The 21,887-nt window shown below is 52.9% G+C and overlaps 1 protein-coding gene across 2 annotated transcripts in view; it reads right to left on the bottom strand.

Annotated features, from left to right (window-relative positions):
• NHSL2 (NHS like 2) overlaps positions 1-21,887 on the bottom strand; it is a 170,792-nt gene that overhangs the window by 49,635 nt on the left and 99,270 nt on the right. The window contains exon 1 of one of the 2 annotated variants that reach the window (XM_031944619.1): positions 14,827-15,351. The exons of the other annotated variant lie outside the window; for it this stretch is intronic. Within the exon in view, the coding sequence (XP_031800479.1) occupies positions 14,827-14,869 (43 nt within the window). The 5' untranslated portion in view covers positions 14,870-15,351. Of the gene's footprint in view, positions 1-14,826; positions 15,352-21,887 lie in introns of those variants that run through there. 2 annotated transcript variants of the gene reach the window in all.

Genomic DNA, 21,887 nt, shown 5'->3' with positions numbered 1-21,887 from the left:
GGCTCCCGTCCTCTGGTTTTCCCCGTGGAGGGGCCTAGTCTTCAGCTTCCCAATCCAGGGCCTTCCTGCTGGCCCCGTGGCTCTTAAGTGGAGCTCAGTCACTGTTCTCAGTATCCCACGCGATGGCCATTCATCACCTTGAGGTTTTGGTCCCCCCCCCCCCCACACCCGGCCAATGAGTCCCCGATAAAATCTGGCCTGCAGTCCCTCATGGGTCCTTCCAATTACTCACAAGGGTTTCCCCTCGCAGGGAAAAAGTGCTTTCACAGACAATGACTCATGCGAACCCCACCACACTTATGATGTGCTAGTGCAAGGATTCTTATCCCCATTTTGCAGATGAGGAAACTGAGTCAGTGAGACAAGTTCAGAGCGAACTCTGACCGTTATCAGTGTGACTTTAAAAAAAAAGTCAATTCACCAAACGAGTAATTTTGGCTCACTGAAAACAGCTATCGACAGCTCAAGACGGCCTGTCACCTTTATTTCAGAATCCATCTCTCCATCCTCCCTTCCCCAGAAAACCGTCCTTTCTAAAGAAAGAGCAAAACAACCAGCACAGTGGGGAAGGAAGGTTAAGGCCGCCCACCATCTTCCACGCCCGGGGTCCCTCCTGTGCAAAGGAGGGAGAACAAGAAATGTCCTCCCATTTTCAAGGGCCACGTCTTGGCCATCACACAGAGCATTGCGGCACAGCATCGGGCAGAGGCACTCCCTAGGCACGCCACCTGATTCTCCTCATCCATAAAATGGGTATAAGAACAATGCGCACGGTCCCTAGAGGCCTCAGAGGAGTCACGGAATTGGACGTTTATTTGGAAGCACCGGCATAGAGCATTAAGTCCGCTTCACTCATTTTCCATGAAAGCAAACTGAGGCAAAAAGAGTTGAGCTCCCAGCCTGCAAATCCCACCCTGGCGCTGCTTCTTTGGCCCCTTGCTCTGAGGAAAGGCTTCTGTAAGCCTTCAGCCGCCGTACAAATGTGGACAGTGATGTTCAACTACTGAGCCATAACTACAGCCCGGACAGGAGGTCGGATGAGACTCCTTCTAACAAACAAGGCCTGGACCTCTGCGTGTGGGCACAGAGGCCCTCCACTCGTCCCTGCGGCCCCGCCGGGCCCCCACCCAGATCTCACTGTGAACCCTCCCCAGGACTTCGTTGACCTGTACATCCTGGCATCTGCCTCTATCATCTTGGAAGTCCCCTCTGCCCTCCGACCGGGAGGGCACTCAGCCCTAGCGGGTCTCCATTGTCCTCCGGACCGCCTTCTCGCTTCTGGCCTGGCTTTCCAATACCTCCAGGCGTGGGACCTTTGCGTCCCCACCTACTTCCCCTTTCGGCTTCCTTTTAGGAGGATCTTCCCTTACTAGAACCTAAGCTGCTGGAGCTGGGGCAGGGCCCGTCCTTTCTGTTTGTGTTTGACTGGCACGTAGCACTTAATGGATGCTTACTGACTCGATTTGAAAGCCGGGGGCCGGGTTTTTCCTGCTCAGATACGGTGGGCGCTATCTTATTTGCAAGACACCTGATCGTAACCGGAAGGGGACGGGGAGAGCCAGTGCCAAGTAGCCCGGGCTCGTGTCCTCGGAGAACGAGGCCCGTGCCGCCCTGGCTCAGCCCTTACCTGGGGGTGCCAGGCTGATGGATGCCGCAGGACACATGTCCCAAATCCTCATGCCTCTGAATGCGACAGAGGCAGATCAGCGGGATGTTCCCGCCCCCCCGGGGCTGATGCCCCTCGGTACCCACCCCCCCATCTGTTCCCAACGAGGCTGCCCTGATAAGGTCCCGCTGTTCCCATGATGTCACCTAATCGAGGCCCAGTAACTGGCAAGAGGAACTTGTGATAAGGCCTGAGTTCCAAAAACAACTTGGCATTAGACCTGCTTCAGCACAGCCCGGCCCAGCGGCTCAGGAGAAAATCGGGGACCAACCACGACGGCCACAAGGCCCCCCCGGGCAGACCCTGAAGTCACCATCCTGGGAAGAAGGGACAGAGCCAAGAGAGGAGATGGACTGGGTGAGGGGTTTGAGACAGGAAGGGGGCCTGTGGGAAGACACCTGGGGCGGTGGCTTCTTGCTATGGGAAGGCTTAGAGTCCCAAAACCAGACTAGAACAAGGGGAAGCTGTCCATGGGCCGCACGCTGAGGATCACCGAGGTCCCGTCTAAGTCTAGCCTTCTCAGACACCCAGAATGACTGGCCTGACAGGCGGGTCCCAAGAGGGAAAGAGAGGGGGCAGCAATAAGCAGCGGCCATCCTCCCTGGGCCTCCAATTCCCACGTCTTTGCTCTTCATGGTGTGGGCCCCTCCTCCAGTGATGCAGATCATGAGCCCCTTGAACCTTAGTAAGGAGCCCGTGGCTATTGCTGAGGCCAATAAATTCACCCCTAGGCACACGCACCCATACCACGGGTCCGAGCTGGGTCTGAACCTCTCTGCCTCTGCCCCACTGGTCCCCGGGGAATGGACACACAGCCCGTATTCCAAGCTTGAGCAGCCCGGCAGGGCTGGCAGCTCCCGCTCTACTGGCACGGCCTTCCAGAACCCGGGCTCACCCCCATGCCGATGGGCCCTACGTGCGGAAGCTGGGAATTAGGAAGTTAGCCCTGGGGATTGACCCCCAAAGCCCAAATGGACAACCCTGTTCTGCTCTCGTTACCTTTCAGGCCCTCCGGTTTGGCGACTAAGAGAACATTGGTAACCGGAAAAAGCAGTTTCTGGGGAACGATGGCTCAGAAGCCAGATCACAAGGGGCTGAGAAGAGAGTGAGGGGGAAGTGGAGGCACCATTACACACAGTCTTTTCGAGGAGTTTGGCCACAAAGGGCAAAAGCGATCTAGCATACAGTCAATGGGAAAGTCAATGGGCCTGGAAGGATCAAGTGAGCGTTTTTCCAGGCTAAGGAGACGTGGGCCCATTTGTAGGTGGGAGGGAAGGACCAGGGAGCCAGGGAGAAATCGCAGGTGGGTGACAGAGGGAGGATGAAAGAGGAGGCGATCCGGTGGAGGAGGCAGGAGGGAACGGGGCACTTACACAAGCAGAGGGCTCAGCCTTGGTAAGGAATAAAACCGCTTCCTCACGTGAGACAGGGCCGAAGGAGGAGATGGTGGTACGAGGCCCCCGAGTGCCAAGAGAAGAGGAAGAGGGAAGAAAGGGGAGCTCGTGGTGAATGGTCTCTATTTTTCTGTAAAATATGAGGCAAGGTTCTCAGCTGAAAAGGCGGGGGGAGGTGGAGCCAGGAGAGATTAGAGGAGAGGTGAGAAGGTTTGGGAGAGCCGCCATGGACAGCGGGAGAGTGAGGCAATAAGGCAGAGAGTGGAATTGCCTCACAGCAGCGAGAGCCCAGTTGAGGTTGTGTAAATTTGTACTCGGGACAATTGCATGACTTTCTCCACCTTCGTGAAGGCAGTAGATCGTGGCAATGAGCCCAAACTGGGGTTTGGCAGGACATGATCACTGATGTGACCAGGGGGCCCGGGAGTCGAGAGAGGAAGACGGCATGTGGTCGAGCTACTTCGCCGAGGGGTCAAGACGAGGAAGGGAAGGGAGAGTGGCCTGGGAGGGACCTGAGCAGTCAAGGGGGCAGAGGTCTAGGTGTGGAGGTAGAGTAGGGTCTGATAAGAGAAGGCAGAGGGGGAAGAGGAAAGTCACTAGATGATGGCCGGTTAAGCATAGAGCATAGAGACGGCACGTTTGTGGCCGACGGCAAGATCTAGGGGATAGCCATCTTTGTGCATGGCTGAGGCGGGGTAGAGAACAAGTTCATGGGAGATGAGGAGGCTGAGGAACTCAGTGGTTAGGGCAGTCAGTAGGTACGTCTTCTAGTACGAGGGCAGGACAGAAAAACCGAGCCACGTAGCACTCACTGAGGAAGGAGGGGACGTGACCTGGACATCTGCAAACATCAACAGGGACTTGGATTGGGTGGAAGAGCCCGAGAACACGGGACACAACAGAGGAAAGGTTACTGGGTGATGGGGGTGGAGAGAAAGCCCGGAGGGAACAATGGGGAGCAAGGTATGGGCCAACTCTCTCACCCTGAGCGGGAAAATTAGGGAACTCCCCCTCATGCAATCTAATTCCAACCCAGCTGGGTCTCTTGCCGTTGTCCAGCTTCCCAGGGCATTTCTGGGGCCTCCCTAGTCTCTGAAGGCAGGACCCAAGTCGGGGTTTTTTTTTATCTCCATCTCCCTGGCACATGGCAGGGGCTTAATATAGGTCTGGCGAACTGAACCGGATCGAATTCGATGTTCTCTCACAGAGAGGGAGGGGGCGGCTCTTTCTGCCAAACACAATCATCTAAAATGCCTTTGGAATGAGGATAACCTTGGATTTGGCCTGGAAACTGACCCCTTTTCCCAGGGTCCCGGCAGACTGATGGGTGGGGCTCCAAGCTTGGTTCCTGCATTACCAAGCCGAGCCAAAAAGCACCAAGAGATTCCCAATCAAAAAGTTGCCAATGTCTGAAATGCTCACCTCTGCAGTTAGGTAACCTTTGAACTATGACCTCCCCTTTAGAATCCCTCTCTACCTGTCAGGTTCCCTAGGGTGACCTCCCCTTCGTGGTGATCAGCCCCCCTCTCCAGAATTACCCACGATGACTTTGTGCTGAACCCCAACAAGTGCACAAAAGCAGGCTCACTGGTTGCTTAGAGAGCTAACTGTTCATTCATAAAAAAACGGGAGTTCCAGCAGCCTGAGAAACCGAAAAGAGCTCATGACAGGCACTTTGGGGGGAACCGGACCTCTGTATACATGGGTCCTTTCTCACCAGAACTCTTTGACCAAGTACAGGGGACACCACGTGCCATCTTCTCAATGCCTCAAAGGGCCAAAAACCTGACTTTCAGGGGTGGGAGATGGCAGCGAATGAGGAAGACTGAGACTTCAGAAGACTCCCAACTCTTGGGGGTCCCGAGGGCAATGGAAAGACAGATGTACAGCACTACCGAGAACCAGCAGAAAAAGACACTGGGGTCAGAGGACTTGGTTCGAATCTTGGTTCTGCTACTTATTGGCTGTGGGGGCTGGGATAAGCCACTTTCTCTCTCTGGACCTCGGTTTGTCCATCTGTAAAACAAAGAGCTTGGACCAGATGAGGACTGTGGACCCTTCTGGCTCTAGCTCTTAAAACCTTAAGGATGGCCAGAAAAAGAAATGGGCCCGTCACCTGCCAGAGGCACAGCTCACCAGGCACACCATCGCCCACGGAATATGCTAGTTCAATCCCAGAAATGCTTCGCAGTGGCCTCCCCTGTGGCAGGCCCTGAAGTAGGCTCCAGTGAGAGGTCACCCAGGCCTTGAGGGGCCCCTCTGCCCACCCTACTAGGCACAAACAGCCGACTGACGACAAGGAACCATCATTGCTGGCAAACAATTATTAGGACCGGCCCTGAAGTCAGGAGGACCTGAGTTCAAATCTGGCCTCAGCCACTTAACATTTCCTAGCTGTGGGACCCTGGGCAAGTCACTTAACCCCAATGGCCTCAGGGGGAAAAAACAACTAGAAACAATTATTAGGCATCTACTGGCTATGGGAAATAAAAAGTTTGGGCCTTGCTATCCTCAAGGGGCTTAGATCCTAATAGGGGGCGAGAGGGATGAGGGTGATGAGTGAGAAGGCAAGATGGTATCTGCGGGATGGCCTCACAAAGTGCCAGCCGAGGTTGAGGTCTGGAAGACAGTTGTTAGGGAGCACCGGGTCCGAGGGATGGGAGAAAAGGGGAAAGGGGGAAAGGGAGGAGGCCTGCTGAAGTCCATAGCAGAGGAGGCTGGCCCGAACGGGAGCGTCTCTTGAATTTTATTCATTTTGGATCAGGATTTACTCCCAAAGCTCTCGGAGACTGTGGCTCCTCCCGTCGACTCCCCCCCTCCCAAACCTCCATCTGCCAAAGGGGAAAAGAAGGCCTGTAAAAGCCTGACGCTATTGTGAGGTTTTCATAAATATTTGTTAAGTGTTTGGCCGCCTGGCCGCCATGTTGGGCCCTACGCCCAGGAATGTGAGGAAATAATGGGGTTGCCCACGGGCCTCTCAAGGCTTCAACAGGACAGGGTCCAGCCGGGCCGGGCCACAGGGGCGGGAGGCCCAGCATGCCCCACTCCTTGAGGCCACAGGCAAAAATAAACACACCCAGGTGCTGCCCCAAACGGAGAAGGCTCGGAGTTAGGGCCAGGATGTGGACAGCTAGGGTGGATGATGCCGCCCGGGGTCCAGGGCTGGACAGGACCCAGGCTGGGGACTGGATAAACTCAGCGCCAGGACCTCAACTTCACACAGTTTTTGGCCATCCTGCTCGGATGATTTCATCGCGAGCTTCCTGCCCGGAGCAGGGCACGCTGCCCACTTCCCCCCTCTCTCCTCAGCGTGGGCCTCGGTTACGAGAAGGGCTCGTGTTTGCCTAAGGCCTGAAGGTTCACCGAGTGCCTTCCTCCTAACACCCCAGGTAGGGAGCCAGGTTCGAGAACAAGCATCACGAGTTCCACCGAACAGACAAAGTAGCCGGGATGGCAAGAGGCACCGAGAGACCGGAGTTTAAGCCTATCTTCTCTCCTCACTCCCTCTCTGACCCTGGGTAATTGGCTTAAACTCTCTAGGCCTCAGTTTCCCCTTCTGTAGAATGACCTCTAAGGTCCCTTCCAGCTCTAAATTTCCAGTCCCATCATTCCATCCCACAGCTCACATTCTCTCTACTGCGTCACCCTCACCTCTCACTTATAGCTCTTTGTCCTCACGCCAAATAGTAATGGACCCTAGTTTGGCGTCATTATTGTCATCCAGAATCATTTCATTAGACCTCCTGCTGTAGAAACTACCTCTATTGCTGCCAGATGGGGCAACTTATCTGTACCCTAAGATTTAGACTCTCAGCTGCCTGCAGTCATCAAAAGGCTAAGGGACATGGCCAAGGTCACACAACAAATATGTTCCAGAGTTTGAACTTGAGCCCAGAACCCCGTGCCTTCCCCTCTCCCCTGTGGCCTCTCAACTTCAGAGGAACTTTCCTAAAAGCACATCTCTGACTATGTCACTTTTCTGCTCAGGAGCCTCAGAGACTGTTCATTGCCTCCGGGATAAGTCCCAAAGTCCCCGGTGCAGCTTCCCAAGTTCTCCATGAGCTAGCCCGGTCTGCCTTTCACATCTCTTTTCCATGTCTCCCCTGTGGGATCTCCTGCCTCTGGTCAGATTGCTCTGCTTACAATACAAAACAGCTCTTGCCTTGAACTAACTTAAAAAAAAAAGAAACAAAAACGGACCATGATCCTTTGTGCTTTTCAATTGTCCCAAAAACCACTCGGTGAGAAATTATAAATTCAAGGGCTTGGGTGGGTTCTTCTCAAAAGTTTATCAGCAACATCTGACTTTAAACAGAAGCAAGGGATCCTCAGTCATTAAAATTGGAAATTAGGAAAGGGAGCTCACAACAAGGGCCCCCGAGATCCTAAAGGCGACCCAAGACGAGCACGCACAACTCCGTGCTGAGAAATTGGACGCTCGAAGGAACAGGTGACCGTCTCCAGAAGGATCACATACCCAAGAAAATTGAAAGGGGATGAGCTACAGGTCAGATCTTAGGAGGCAAAAGCAGATAAGGCCGTCTGAGAGCTGTCGTGCAAAGGAAATCTGTTGCACAAGTGAATCTTATGGAGCTTCAAAAGATCTCACCCAGCTCCCCAAAGCACACAAAGCCCAAGAGCAGGAAAATGAAACAAAACAATAATAAGAAAACAGCTACAGCCTCAGCCGGGGAAAACACCCATACAGTTAGTGAACATCAGATGCCTAAATAGCTACTGCAATTTTGCAAACAGAATCCAGCAACAAAGCCCCAAATCGTCCCTCAACACTGAGTAGGCATTCTAACTGGAATGAAAGGAGAGGAGAATTCTGGGAAAATAATCAATATCATAAATCACGTCAATGAGAGAAAAATGAGGTGACACAATCGGATAGTCGGGTGCAAAGAAAGCCTTTCAAAAAGAGAACACTTCATTTATGCTCAAAAAAAGACCTGAAAATCTTAGAAGTGTCCTTCCCTAATATGATTAAAAAGAAAATAATGTTAATAAAACAGAGCTACCGTGCGATTAAAACCAGTTATAAAAAACCAGGCTCGTCCACTCTCACCCAAGAGTCAACCCAAAATCCCACTGGGAAAGGTCATAAGATATACCCCGAATCCTTTTCATTCCAAGAATAAAGGGAAACTGATAGAAGGAGAAATCTCTCTTAGGAGAAACAGGTGACACAGTGGAAAGAGTTCAGAGGAACCGGGCTCGAATTCCAAGTTGCTACTTCTGCCCCGATGGACTTTGAGCTTTAGGCTCTCCCTTTCTCATCTAGAAAATGCATCTCTATAGGAGTTGGAGTGGTTGACCTTTAAGGTCGCTTCAATTCAAAATCGATTCTCTTACTATAATGAAAAGGATCCAACAAATATTTGGGCACTAACCTCTTAAGGCCTCCTTCAAGATTATCTCAGAATAATGTTTGCAGATAGCTAGGCAAGACTAAGTATATGAGAGGGCTCCCTTGGTTCATGGTTAAGTTAAGCAAATACAATCAAAAGGTCAGTAATTCCCCAACTCATTTACTGAGAAACCGATTTTAATCTAAGGATAATGAAAGATTTAACAAGCTACCAATCCAAATTTGCATGGAAAAGTCAACCGGTAAAAATAGGAATCATTATAAAAAGAAAACCAGCACTGCCAGGTTTCTAAATGAATATCAAAGCGTCAACGTAAACGCAAGTACACTGTCCTGCACTTGAAAAAGAAGAGTGACAGAGATCGATGGAGCCGAATAGAAAATGCAGAAACAATCCATTGGACAGAAAAAATCAGCATTCGAGCAACAATGAGAATGAAATTATAATGTGACTTCATAAAAAAAGCAACCCTGAGGAATACTGGATGGTTAGATGGCAAGAAATGGCTTGGGAGTCATACTTCATCTCACATACCACAATAAATTCTAATTGGATCATTAATCTAAATAGAAACAAATTGTAAAATAATTGAGAAAAGGAGGAATCGCGGACTTGTTCCAATTATGAAATGGACGGCCCTGTAAAGCAGAATTAGAGAGAAGTAGAGCCCTAATTCCAAGTTGTTGAGCACCGGAGTCTGGATGACCCCTTGTCAGGGATGTAGTAGGGGTAGATTTCTAATTGGTTACCCATAGATTAGGTGGTAAACCCTCAAGTACCTTCCAATAGTGAAATTCCATGACAGTGGACGAATGAGTGAATGAACAAACGAATGGGCGAATGAATGAACAAACGAATGGATGAATGAATGAATGAATGCTGATCTATTCAGAAAGAAAAAGGAAGTCTTCTTCTGTTGTTCCAGGCTGGTTGTGAACCAGCACAAATCAATCCATCGATAGGTATTTACTGAACATTATTACTACACCCAGCCCCATATTAGGTGTTGTGCTAGATGAGCACTAGCGCCCCCCCGCCCCCCAAAAGAGTTCACAGTCTAGTTCAGGAGCTAAAGCTTATGTGAAACCGTGTCCGACAGATTTTGGCTCAAAGTAGAGGAAAATTTCCTAACAATAAAGGCTATTCAAAAACGAACTGGGCGGGCTCCAGAGGCAGTGAGTTCTCCACCTTTGAAAGTCTTTGATAGGAGACTGTATGAACATTGCTAGGGGTTCTCTAGGGAGGATTTCTCTAAACCAGTGTTTTCTAAAATCTGCTACAAGGGACCCCGACACACTTCAAGTTTGTTGTTTGTTTTTAAAATGAACTTCATGGTATTTGTTAATAGGCATTTTACTACGAGGAGTCTACCAAAGATTTTTTTTAAATTGAAGAGTCCTATCACTATGGCAAAGTTTGGGAACACTCAGGAGGACCTGAGTTCAAATCTGATCTCAGACACTTAACACTTGCTAGCTGTGTGACCCTGCCATTTTCTTCTCCAGCTTATTTTACAGATCAGGAAACCGAGGTAAGCAGGGTTAAGTTACTTACCCAGAGACACACAGCTAATAAGTACCTGAGGCCAGATTGAAACTCAGGAAGATAAGAAAGAAAGAAGGAAGAAGGAAGGGAGGGAAGAAAGAAGAAAGGAAAGAAAGAAAGAAGAAAAGAAGGAAGGAAGGAAGAAAAAGAAGGAAGGAAAGAAGAAATGTGAAGGAGTAAAAGAAAGAAAGAAGAAAAGAAGGAAGGAAGAAGAAATGAAGGAGTGAAAGAAAGAAGAAATGCAGGAAGGAAAGAAAAGACAAGAAGGAAAGAAGAAAGAAAGAAAAGGAAGGAAGGGAAGAAAGAAAGAAGAAAAAAGGAAGGAAGGAAGGAAGGAGAAATGAAGGAGTAAAAGAAAGAAAGAATAAATCAAGGAATGAGAGAAAGAAAGGAAGAAAGAAACGAAAGAAGAAAGGAAGGAAGAAAGAAGAAATGAAAGATGGAAAGAAAGAAGAAAAGAGGAAGGAAGGAAGAAAAAGAAGAAAGGGAAGAAGGAAGAAGAAAGGAAGGGAGGAAGGGAGAAAGGCAGGAAGGAAGGAAAGAAAGGAGAAAGGAAGGAAGGGTGGGTTAGAGGGACCCCAAATGGTAGCTCCAGAGGGCATCCTGAGAGGCCAGCTAGTTCAACCCCCTCTTTTGGCAGAAGAGGGCACTGGGGGCAGAGAGAAGGGACTTAACTGAAGTCCCACAGAGAGTTAATGTCTTGGAAGAGCCGGGCCTCCTGAATCCCACCGAACCATTCTCTAGGCTTGGCCACATGGCCTCTCGCTTGATGGAAATTAACGCAGAGGACTCCATTAGCCCAATGGGGCCTGGCTGGGGACCCAGTAGGAGGCTCCATTTTGCACAGAAAGTGTCTGCTTTTGCTGCCGCTCCCCCCTCCCCTCGGTGGTAGACAGCAGCTGGGAGCAGATTTGATCTCATCCTTCAGACGCTCAGAACTGCCACACTTTCAGAAACGAGGGATTATGGGCCAAATAAAGAGCAGCTCCCAATTCTGCCGCACTGCCCTGCGGCCCAGCCCTTTCTCCTCTCCTCCTCCCTAAAAAGAGGTGCTTCGAGTTCCCTTCCAGGCCCCTCTATGGACAAGGCAGCTATGACCATCTTCCCATTTTCACTAATGAAGAAACTGAGGCTTGCTGAGATTACAAAGTGGCTCCTTGATGGTCACCCAGTTAGTAGTCAGAACCCAAACTCTAACTCAACCCTGAATCCTGGCTCCTCGGTGCCTTGATTCTCCAACAAATAAATGGGTTTTCTTCGGATCATTTCTCCCCTAGCTTGCTAAGTACAGATCATCCCTGGATGAACCCAAAGAAATTGGCAGAGGTGAAGAGACAGTGGTGAGAGCAATCGACAAACACTTCTCATCGAGTATTTATTAGGCACCTACTGTATACTAGACTCTGTTCTGGGTGCTGGGGATACAGGGACAAAAAGCAAAACAGCCTTCACCCTCGAGAAGCTTACAATATGGGGAGGGGGAGACAACCTGTACCAATGTAGACCCAATAGAAATTGGCATAAGAGGGGGCAGGGAGCCCCTCACAGCTGGAGGATCAGGAAATACTTGGTGCACAGGCTGGCACTTGAGCTGAATCTTGAAAGGGGAGAAGGGGAGTGGGGCAGGGGAGCTGTTCACATATGAGGGACCATCCAAGCAAGAGCAGAGTAGAGCTGCCCATGACGCTCGAGCAGCGAAAAGGCCGGTTTGACACCGCATCCATAGCATTGGTGCGGGCGAGCGATGGCTGCTAAAGTGGGCAAGGTGGGAAGGGGCCAGCCAGAGGGGATGCCCAAGAGAAGGTTGTGGGGGGATGGGCCCCAAAGAGGGGAGTTCCTGCTTTATTCAGTAGGCAACACCGAGACTTTGCACCTTGGAGGAAAATGGGGCTGGCAAAGGGTGCCGGAGTCCAGGGCCCGGGTGCGAGTCCTGGCTGGATTTCCCAGCAGCCTCCCCTGGGCCTTTCTTGCCTTCCTTTCTTGAAGAGGAGGGTTTGGATCTGAGGATCCTAACAGCTCGAGATCTTATCAATAGATGTCATATGGAGTCTGTTACTTAGACAACACTAATGTTCCAGGGGCATCTTGACTTAAGGCCGATGTTAAGATTTTGCCAATAAAATAGTGTGGCCAGTGGGACCGAGCCCTCATTGGCCAGAATGGCACCGGAACCCAAATTCAGCTGTGGAGGGAGAGAGGGAGCAGGGAGCAGGGCGGCGGGGGGTGGGGGGCTGGCTGGGGGTGGAGCTTCCTTGGTATCTGACTGAGGGTGGGGGGATGGAAGAGAGATAGGGAAGGGCATGGCGTGGTCCTTTCCTAATTTAAATAATCATCTTTGCCAACCTGCTGTTAAGATCTGCCACTTCTATCCACTAAAGGAATATCTGCCTTGCCAACAACGCCCCCTGGGCCAAAGCCCCATCTTTCTCGCCTAGTTCTGGTTTTGATCACACTGGCTTCCCCATGTACCATCCTGGCCACTTGAGGCAGTCTGGGCTTATGCCTCTCCACGGCATCCCCCCGGCCTTCTACCTTTGGCTTTACTTGAGCCTCTGGACAAAGATTCTAAGAGGTTCGTGATCTCAGGAGTTTCTGCCTCCAGGCCGAAAGCACTAAGGAACGGCTGAGACTGGTGACGGTCGCAGAGACGGAGAGAGACACCCAGAGAGACCCACAGAGAGATGGAGAGAGAGACATTGATACAGAAGCCATTTTGACCAAGGCCTTGCTCATTTTGGGAATCCTGAATGCCAGAGAAGGCTGGGGCAGGCAGGGCTGGCTGCAGCTGGAAACAGCTGGATACTCCTTTCCCAGCAGCCTGGTACAAAGGACATCCAGCAGCCTGTCAGCACATCAGCGCCAGACTCGGAACTCCAGCTGTTCTGAAGGAAATGCGAGAGAGAAGCTGGATTTGAAGGGAGATCCGGGATGAGGCAGAAACTGACAGATCCCTCAGGAGAGAGTTGGAAGGGCCTCTGATTCTTCCCACAGGCTTCTGGGGCACCTGGGGGAGGAAGGCCTCAATCCTGGATTTCTCCGAGGCCGCCGTCCCGAGAAAGAAGTAGGGAGGTGGGATTGGAAAGGATCCCCAGCTTCCCCTCCCCCTGCCTTCAACTTTAACCTTTCGTCTAAGTTTGCTTCTCCCAAGAAATTCTGTTCTGCCGCAGGTTCGGACGCTCTCCTGGAGGCTGGACCACACAGGGAGAATGGGCTGTTCCACCTCTGACCCGACTGCTGGGAAATGACGGAGGCTTTGTTTTTAGCTAAGCTATCCTCCCGCGGGGCTGCTTTTTGGCCGTGTGACCCCGGCTAAGTCACCTGGCTGCTCTGAGGGACGGTTTCCTTCTCTAAAATGGCCGTGGGAAGAATACTTGCTGCCCAGGAGCAAATGGGCTCATGTATAGAAAGCAGCCTGGTAGTGGGAGCCAGCGTCACTGCTGGCTGCAAAGTGGCGCCCCCTGTCCCAAAGGGCCGCCGTGGGGCTCCACCACCCTGCCGGGCCGGCCCAGGCTGCACATTTTGTAGTTCTTGGACCGCTGTCTCACTGACAGTCAGGGTTCTCGATGTTCCCACAATCCCCAGGGGGACTGGAGAGGGAGGCCTGGGGAGCAGGAAAGCTCCCCGCTGCTCCCCTCCTCCAGACTGTCTGTCAGCAGAGGACGGCAACTCTGGCTCCAGAAGGAGCTGCCGGCCCAGGGCACCGACACTGGCAGCAGTTGGAGAAGGGGAAGGGAGGGAAGGATGCTGCCCTATGAGCCCCGGAGGCCCTGTCCAAAACTCTCCCCTCTTCAGAATCTGGAGTGAGGAAAAGCCCCCCCAAGGGAGGCTGGGAAATGACTGGGTGAGCATCTCCTTGGTGAAGATGGAGCCAAAGTGGGGGAGGGCTTTAAAGCACATGGCAAAGGGACAAAGCCCTCCCTGACCCCCAGGAGGGGACTGAAGACCAGTGTTGCCCCCCCAATCACAACGGCACACAGGCCAGACGCTGGGCCCCCGCCGAGCCCTTGGCCCAGCGTCTCCAAGCTCGTGGCAAAGCTGTACCTCCAATGAATGCTGGCCGGCCTCTCCCCTCAGACCCCTGAGCTAAGCCGAGCAGACTCTGAGGGAACTGAATCCTGGACTCTCCCCATGGGGCCCAGCTTCCCTGGGATCCCGGGCCTCCGGCACCTCCCCCAGAGCGGGAGCCAGTCTCTGCCCAAACACTTCAGGGCCGGGAGCTCACTCCACACCAAGCCACCGATGGCTGTTCAGAAGGGCCCCCTCCGAGGCTTCGAGAGCTCTCCCTAAAATGGAGGTGGACTCTCCCTCCCCGCAAACCTCCTCCATTTGTCCTAAGTGTGCCCTCGGGAGCCAGAGCAAGACCAGTCAATCCCTGGACCACATGGCGGCCCGTCAGCATCTCAAGACAGTGATTGTGGGACATCCCTGCCCTGCCAGACACACACACACACACACACACACACACACACACACACATGCACACACACACACACACACACACACACACACGCGCACACACACACAATCTTTTCTCCTTCAGGTTAACCATCCCCTGTTTTCTCACCTCGTTCTCACATGACATATAAGGGGTTTCCTGTAACCCCTCCCACCGCCCCCCACTAGCAATTGGGAGCAGGTCTCAGTGATTAGCCGACCACCCGGCCATAACAGCCCCCCACAACTCTGAAAATGGCTGATTCTCTCCCCCACGTCTCCCAATTCTCAAGTGCCTAAGAGTCCCAGAGGGCCCCCCTTGCCAGGGAGCCATCCCAAAGCCTTTCTGGGCCCCCAAAGCCCGGTGGGAAATGGCCTTCCTTTCCACTCCCGGTTTCTCCAACCAACTCACCTGCCCTGCTCCAGGAAGGGCTGAAAAATTCTGCTTTTTCCATCACAGAGGCGCAGGTGCCCAAACATCCACATGAAAGCGACCCCAAGCCCTCCCCGGGCAGCCGGACAGAGCCGGAGAGGGAAGGAGCGGGCAGATGGAGCCACCGGGTGCCTCAACTGGCCTGGCCCCTCTCTCTGGGCTCCCCTTCCCGGCCCACCCGAAGCCGGGGCATGGCTGATTGAACGCGGGCAGTCCCGGGGCGGCCCAGGCTTCTGGGTCAATGGCGGCGAGGCCGCTTTAGGGGCAGGGGGCTGCCGCTTGGTTCTCCTTCTGCCGACACTCCCTGTCCCGGCAGCAGGGCTCGCGGCAGGAGCGAGCACACGGAGAAGCCGATGTCCACTCCCACTCCTGCTCCACAGAGAGAGGAAATGAGCAGGAACTGGCTGTTTGAGTCAGCTCCCTGGTCTATTGTCACTGCCCAGGCCCCCTTCCTTCCCATGGTCCCCAGGGGGCAGGGAGGGAAAGGAGGAGGGTGAAGAGAGAGAGAGAGAGAGGCCATTCCTCTAAGTTCCCCCCTCTCCCTCCCTTCCTCCTTCTCTTTCTCCTCCTTCTCTGTCTGTCTGGGGCTCCCCCCTTCCCCCATGCAACCTGGAACAGGCTGTGAGTTCTGACCCCGGCCATTCACTGCAGCCAAGAACATGGCAGGAGAGCCGGGCCCTGCTGTTGACCAAGCGGGAGGGAGAAGCAGCTTAAGGCTGAGCGGGCCGCCCGTGCCAGGGCCCTGCCTGAAATGGGCACCCAGCGCCCGGGCCAAGTACAGCGGACTTCTGGGAGGAGGGCAGGCCCGTCCCAGAGGGAGGAGGGCAGGGCCGTCCCGGTGGGAGGAGGGCAGGCCCGTCCAGGAGGGAGGAACCGTCCCCAAGGAGGACAGAGGTGGTCCAGGTGAGAACCGTGCTGCTGTCCCATCTGTGTTTACTTCACGGCAGGAAGGGGGAAGCAAAAGCCCCTGTCTGCCCGTCTGTCCGTCTGTCCAGACAGGAGGCCGCTGCGAGCCAGCGAGTTGGGGGGCTGCTTTCTAGGCAGCCGGAGAAGCGTCAGCCCATCCCCGAGACGAGCAGGGGGAAGCAAGTGCTTGTTAAGGGTGGCTCTTCCTGCTAGCTGAGAGTGTCAAAAGCAGGCAGGGGAACGGGAGAGACTTCTGTCTTTTTTCAGGAAGAAGAAAGTCAAAAGAGAAAGGATTTCCTGGAGTCTCCCGAGGTTAGCTCCCATCCACCCCGGCTCTCCCTCGACTCACTTCTAACAATAAACCTCAGACTTACTGAGGCATTTCCCGCTTAATTTGCAGGCACAGGAGGCCCCAGGTGGCCTGAGGTCCTGCCTCTAGAAGCCTCCAAGTCCAAGGAAGTAGCAAGGAAAGATCAAAGGATGATCAACAAGGCTACATCAGAGTTCCATCTAATGAGACTGTCTAACTTGGAACAAGATGCTCATGTTTCTTTTTCTTTTTTTCCCCTGAGACTTGCCCAGAGTCACACAGCCAGGAAGTGTGAAGTGTCTGAGACCAGATTTGAACTCATGTCCTCCTGACTTCAGGGCTGGTGCTCCATCCACTGTGCCACCGAGCTGCCTGTACAGTCAGGTTTCTAACTGACTGAAACCGTCCCCAGTTACCCCTCATCTTTTAGGTGCCAAATCCAACAGCCTTTTCTCAATACTGACTCAAGCTCTCTGCAGCTTCTGACACTGTTGGCTTCTCTCTCCGAGCTTGCCCTCTCTTCCCTCGAGGTGTTCAGAACAGGGGAGAGGGGCCCTCTCTCCTCTGGATCTCCTCCCTCTCCGACCACCTGTTCTCAGTCTCCTTTGCCAGCTTTCCCTCCACGTGATCCTTTGGGTGTCCCTCGGGGCTCTGTCCTGGGCCCCCTTATTTTCTGGGGCTAAAGCCTCATCTTCCGCCAGGAGCCTTTCCCGGCTTCCTTAGTCTTAACATCTTCCCTTAAAGATCACGTTCAATTTATCCTTTCTCCGGCTGGTTTGTGCGAAGCCGTCGGCAGGCTGTTTCCCCCCTAGACTGGGAACTCTACAGAGCAGGGACGAATTTTACCTTTCTTGGTATCCTGGGTTCTTAGCATACAGTAAGCGCTCAATAAATGTTAGCTGGCCTTCTGACTGACCTCTGCCACATCCTGGCTACGTGGTCAAGGACAAGTCACTCAACCTTTCGGCCTACCGGGCAACTCTGGAGCCCAGGAGTCCCCGAGAAGGTGCCCACCGGCCCTGGTGAGTTTCTTTACCCACCAGGACTAACAAAACCCCAGGGTGACCCTCCCCCCCTTAGAGTGCACAGCTAATCGCACACCCATAATGTTCATGGGGAAGGGAGCTTCATTTTTAGAGAAAAGGCCAAAAAGAGCCCAGGATATGTTCCTCTTCCTCCTCCTCTTATTGATCCTCCCATCTGCTGGCTCTGCTGCTGATTACTGAGCAGCAGCAGAGAAAGGCCACAGTGGGCCTCGGGAAGCTACTTCAGGGCAGCGCGAGTGGCGGGAGGGCCCGCCTGACGGAGCCGAAGATGCCAAGTGGCCCCGTGAGGCCAAATGTCAGCGGGAGCGTAAGACGGTCACAGGCTTTCTATAGAGAAGCCGGTCCCAGATATCGGCCGTGGCCACGTGAACTGAATCGGGGCAGCAGGAAGGCAAAAAGAAAAGGGAGCTGTTCCTGGAGACCAGGCATCGATCCTCCAGCACCTCCTGTGTGCCAGGTACCAACCCTGAATCACACAGGCTCCGGTCGGGCATGGAACTGCTGGCCAAGGTGCTGCCCCCCCCTGGGCTCTGCTTGGGCTTCCCAGACTGCATCACCCCTTCCCCTGGCCGAGAAAGCCCAAGAAACGCAGAGAGCTCCTCTGAGGGCACAAAGACTAAGTGGCACCGAGGCAGCGTGGCCCAGGGAGCCGCTATCGGGAGGGTGGGCTGGGTTCGGCTCATGCACAGTGTGCTTGGAGAGCTGCGTACCTAGGGACCAAGTCATCTCTCTGAGCCTCAGTTTTCTCAGTTGTAAAATTGGGCTCATGGGACAGGGGGTAGCTCCCCCTGCCAGGGCTGTCAGGATCCCCCAGATGAAGGGTTTGGTGCCAGACCCGTCAAGCATTAACGCCTAGGGGCCAGGTAGGGAGTCTGTGAGGGGGGGTGTCTTCTGTCAGAGCTGCTCAGACTGGGCCGGGGCAGCCCCCTGTGCCTCAGGCCCCTTCCTCCCTTTGGTTTCTCGGGCCCTGTGTCTGGATAAGCCGCATCTCGGTACTAAGCCCCTTCCCACCATGCCCCGAGGAGCCCCGCCCTGGGGGGCCATGGGCTTGGGTGAGGGGCGTTGCTACTCTGGTTTGGAGAGCAGTGCTCTTTGGTTCCTGACTCCTCTGAAGCCTCCCTCCCTCCCTCCCTCCTTCCCTCTCTTCTTTTCTCCCTTCCTCCCTCTTTGCCTCTCTTCCTTTTTCCTTCCCTCTCCCCTTCTTCTCTTCCTCCCCCTCTCCTCTCCCTCCTTTTCTCCTTCTCTCCCTCCCTCCTTCCCTCTCTCCCTCCCTCCTCCCTTCCCTCCTCTGTCTCCCTCCCTCCTCCCTTCCCTCCTCTATCTCCCTCCCTCCTCCCTTTCCTCCTCTGTCTCCCTCTCTCCCTCCCTTTCCTGCCGCTGCCGACTTCCCCGCAGTCACTGGATTCCCAGCAATCTCTGAGCCAGCCAGATGTTGCCTAAGAGATGGTTCCCGGACCAATGGGAACGCCGCCGTGCTTCTGCGGCTGCTAAGGAAGCCCTAATGAGGGCTGCGGGCAGGCTCAGCTGGTCCCCTGCAGCCGCCCCCCCCCCCATCTCGCAGCTGGCCCGGCTGGGGCAGGGGCAGCCTTGCGGAGGCTGAGGGTGGGCCCCGCTCCCACCTTCCGCCTCTGCTGCCTCCCATTGCCAGCCCCCCCCCCCCTCAGCTAGCCCTCACTGCTCCTGCGGAAGGGCCGGGGCTTGAACTCTCCTAACAGGAGTTTCTGGAGCCCCCATCAGTGGCCGGCGCTGTCCAAGGTCCGAGCCTCAGGCAGCAAAGAGATGGAGTCCTTGGCCCCGGAGCCCCCTCGTGACCCTATCCTCTGACCTTACCCCGCCTGTTCTTGCCCTGTTTGCATCTGGTGCCCGCCCTATGGCACCCTGACCTCCCTCAGTCACCCGCACCCCTTCTCCCAATTACTCACTTCCTCTTTCTCCATAAATACACTGGCACCTACCCTACTTTAGAGGCAGCTGGATGGCTCAGTGGATAAAGCGCTGGGTCTGCAGTCAGGAAAGCCAACGTCTAAATATAGCCTCAGATACTTCCTAGCTTCTGTGACCCTAGGTAAGTCATTTGACCCCATTTACCTCAGTTTCCCCATTTCCTCTAAAATGATCTGGAGAAGATCTTTGCCAAGCAAATCTCATGTAGGATCACAGACACAGCTGAACAACATCAACTCTAGTTTAAGCGTCTCTTTTTGGTGACCCTTTTAGTCGCACCTGCCAACCACGGGGGTCTCCCAATGCCCCGTCTTGGGCCACCTTCTCTTTCCCCTCCACATCATCTCACTTGGTGATCTCCTCCGCTCCGTAGGCTTAACTGGGCGGCGAGGTAGCCAGTGGATAGAGTGTTGGGCCTAAAGTCAGGAGGAGCCGAGTTCAAATCCTAGCTGTGTGACCCTGGTCAAGTCCCTTCACCCTGTTTGCCTCAGTTTCCTCATCTATAAAATGAGCCGGAGAAGGAAATGCCAAACCATTCCAGTATCTTTGCTGAGAAACCCAAATGGGGTCGGGATGAGTTAGACGTGATTGGACAATGTGGATAATTCTCACATCTACCCAGCCTGCCCCAATCTCTTTGCTGACCTCTAGTCCTGCATTTCCGACTGTCTTTGAGCCATTTCCCCCCCCCCCCCGGATTTCCAGTAGGCATCTTAAATTCACCGTGTCCAAAACAGAGCTCATCAGCTTTCCCCGCAAACCCTCCCCTTTCTAACTTCCCTCTTACCATCATGGACATCGTCATCCTTCCAGTCCCCCAAGCTCACAACCTAGCTGACCTTTCACCTTCCCAAATTCGATAAGTTGCCAAGTTCTCTCTTTATGGACTATCTCCCCCTTTCTCCTCCGACACCGCTACCACGATGGAGCGGGTGCTAGTCACCTCACATCTGGACTACCGCAACGGCTCGCTCACGGGGCAAAAACAGAGCTCTCTATCAGCCTGCACCGTCCATGCGTGAAATCGCCGGTTACGGCAAATAGAGAAATATTGAATGCTGTGGATGAGTTCACTTACCTTGGCAGCGTACTTCCCGGGGATGTACACGCTGGTAATGAGGTTGACACAGGCACTGGCAGGGCTAGCTCACGGTCCGGGAGGCCCCAAAGGAAAGCAGGAGAGAGAAGGGGTACTGGCTGCCTACCAAAGTGAAGGTCTACGGAGCCATGGACGGGGGCACCCCAAGGCTGCACACTAGGCCTTGTCTCTGCAATCCCTTATTTGGTGAACCATCAGCTCCCGGCCTCCCATTCTCATCTCTCTAACAGACGCCTCTCGGATCTCTCTCTCCAGCCTTTCTCTCTCACCTGAGCTCCCGTCCCACTTATAAAACTGGACGTCCCACGGCTCTCAAACCCCATGTGTTCAGAATTAAACTCATTATCTTGCCCCTAAACTCTTCCCCTCTTCCAAACTTCCCTATTTCTGCAGGGACACCCCCATCCTTCTGCTCTCTCACATTATTAAGCTCAGCAGTGTGCCTGATGCCTTCCTCATCCTCACCCCGCATCTTCTCCAGTCAGTTACCAGATCTTTCAATTTCTAACTCCGCAATATCCCTCCCACTTGACTTCTTCTCCCCCACCTTGGTTCAAACAGCCTCCTATTTAGTCTCTCTCCCTCCAGTCCCTTCTCCCTCTCAAACTTCCCCCTGTACCAATCCATCCTCCACTCTGCTGCCAAAGTGATCTTCCCAAAGCACAGGCCTGATAGCGTCACTGTCTACTCAGTAAACCTTGATGGCTCCCTATTGCCCCTGGGATTCAACATGAAATGCCCCATTTGGCTTTTAAAGCCTTTCTTGCCTCCTCTTGCCTTTCCAGTTTTCTCACACTTTACTCCTATCCATGCATTCTACAATCCGGCCAAACTAGCCAACTTACTGTTTTTTGCAAGCAATTCTCCAGCTGCCATCTTGGTGCATTTGTGCTGGCTCACCCTCATTTCATCTCCAGCTGTTAGAATTGCAGGTGTTATTTGAAGCACACACACACACACACACACACACACACACACACTAAAGGTAAAAGGCTACAGCACATTATATTATGCTTCAGCTGAAGTAGAAAAAAAAGCAGGGATAGCAATTCTGCTTTCAGACAAAACAAAAGCCCCAAAAATCTAATTAAAAGAGACAAGAACGGAAAGTACTTCTCGCTAAAAAAAGGTGCTATAGACAATAAAGTAATGCCAATAGTAAACTTTGATGCACAAGTGGTACAGCAGAGGACAAGTTAAGTAAATCACAGGAAGACATGGACAGCAAAACTCTACTAATGGGAGACTTCAACTGTCCCCTCTCAATTTTGCAGCGGGATAATGCACTGTGACCGGGAGGGATTTATGCCAGGAAGGCCCAGCTGGTTCAATCTTAGGAAAACTAGCAACATAATTGCCTATCTCGATGACAAAAGTAATAGAAATCATATGATTATCTCAATAGATGCAGAAAAAGGTTTTGACAATACAGCACTTAATAGTATCAAAAACTCTCCAGACAATGGGAATAAAAGGAGTTTTCCTTAAAGTGATCATAAGTAGCATCTACCTAAAACCATCAACAAGTATTATATGTAATGGGGATAAGCTAGAAGACTTCCTGATGACCCACATGTGCACAAATGTCTGTGACAGTCCTTTTGGTTGTGGCAAGAGACTGAGTGGATGCTCATCCTTGGAAAATGGCTGAATATGATATGGTATATGGATGTTATGGAATATAATTCTATAAGAAATGATCAGGAGGATGATTTTAGAGAGGCCTGGAGAGACT

The sequence above is a fragment of the Sarcophilus harrisii genome, chromosome X (genome assembly GCF_902635505.1).
Source record: "Sarcophilus harrisii chromosome X, mSarHar1.11, whole genome shotgun sequence".
Lineage (NCBI taxonomy): Eukaryota > Metazoa > Chordata > Mammalia > Dasyuromorphia > Dasyuridae > Sarcophilus > Sarcophilus harrisii.
This window is presented reverse-complemented; position numbering and strand designations above follow the sequence as displayed.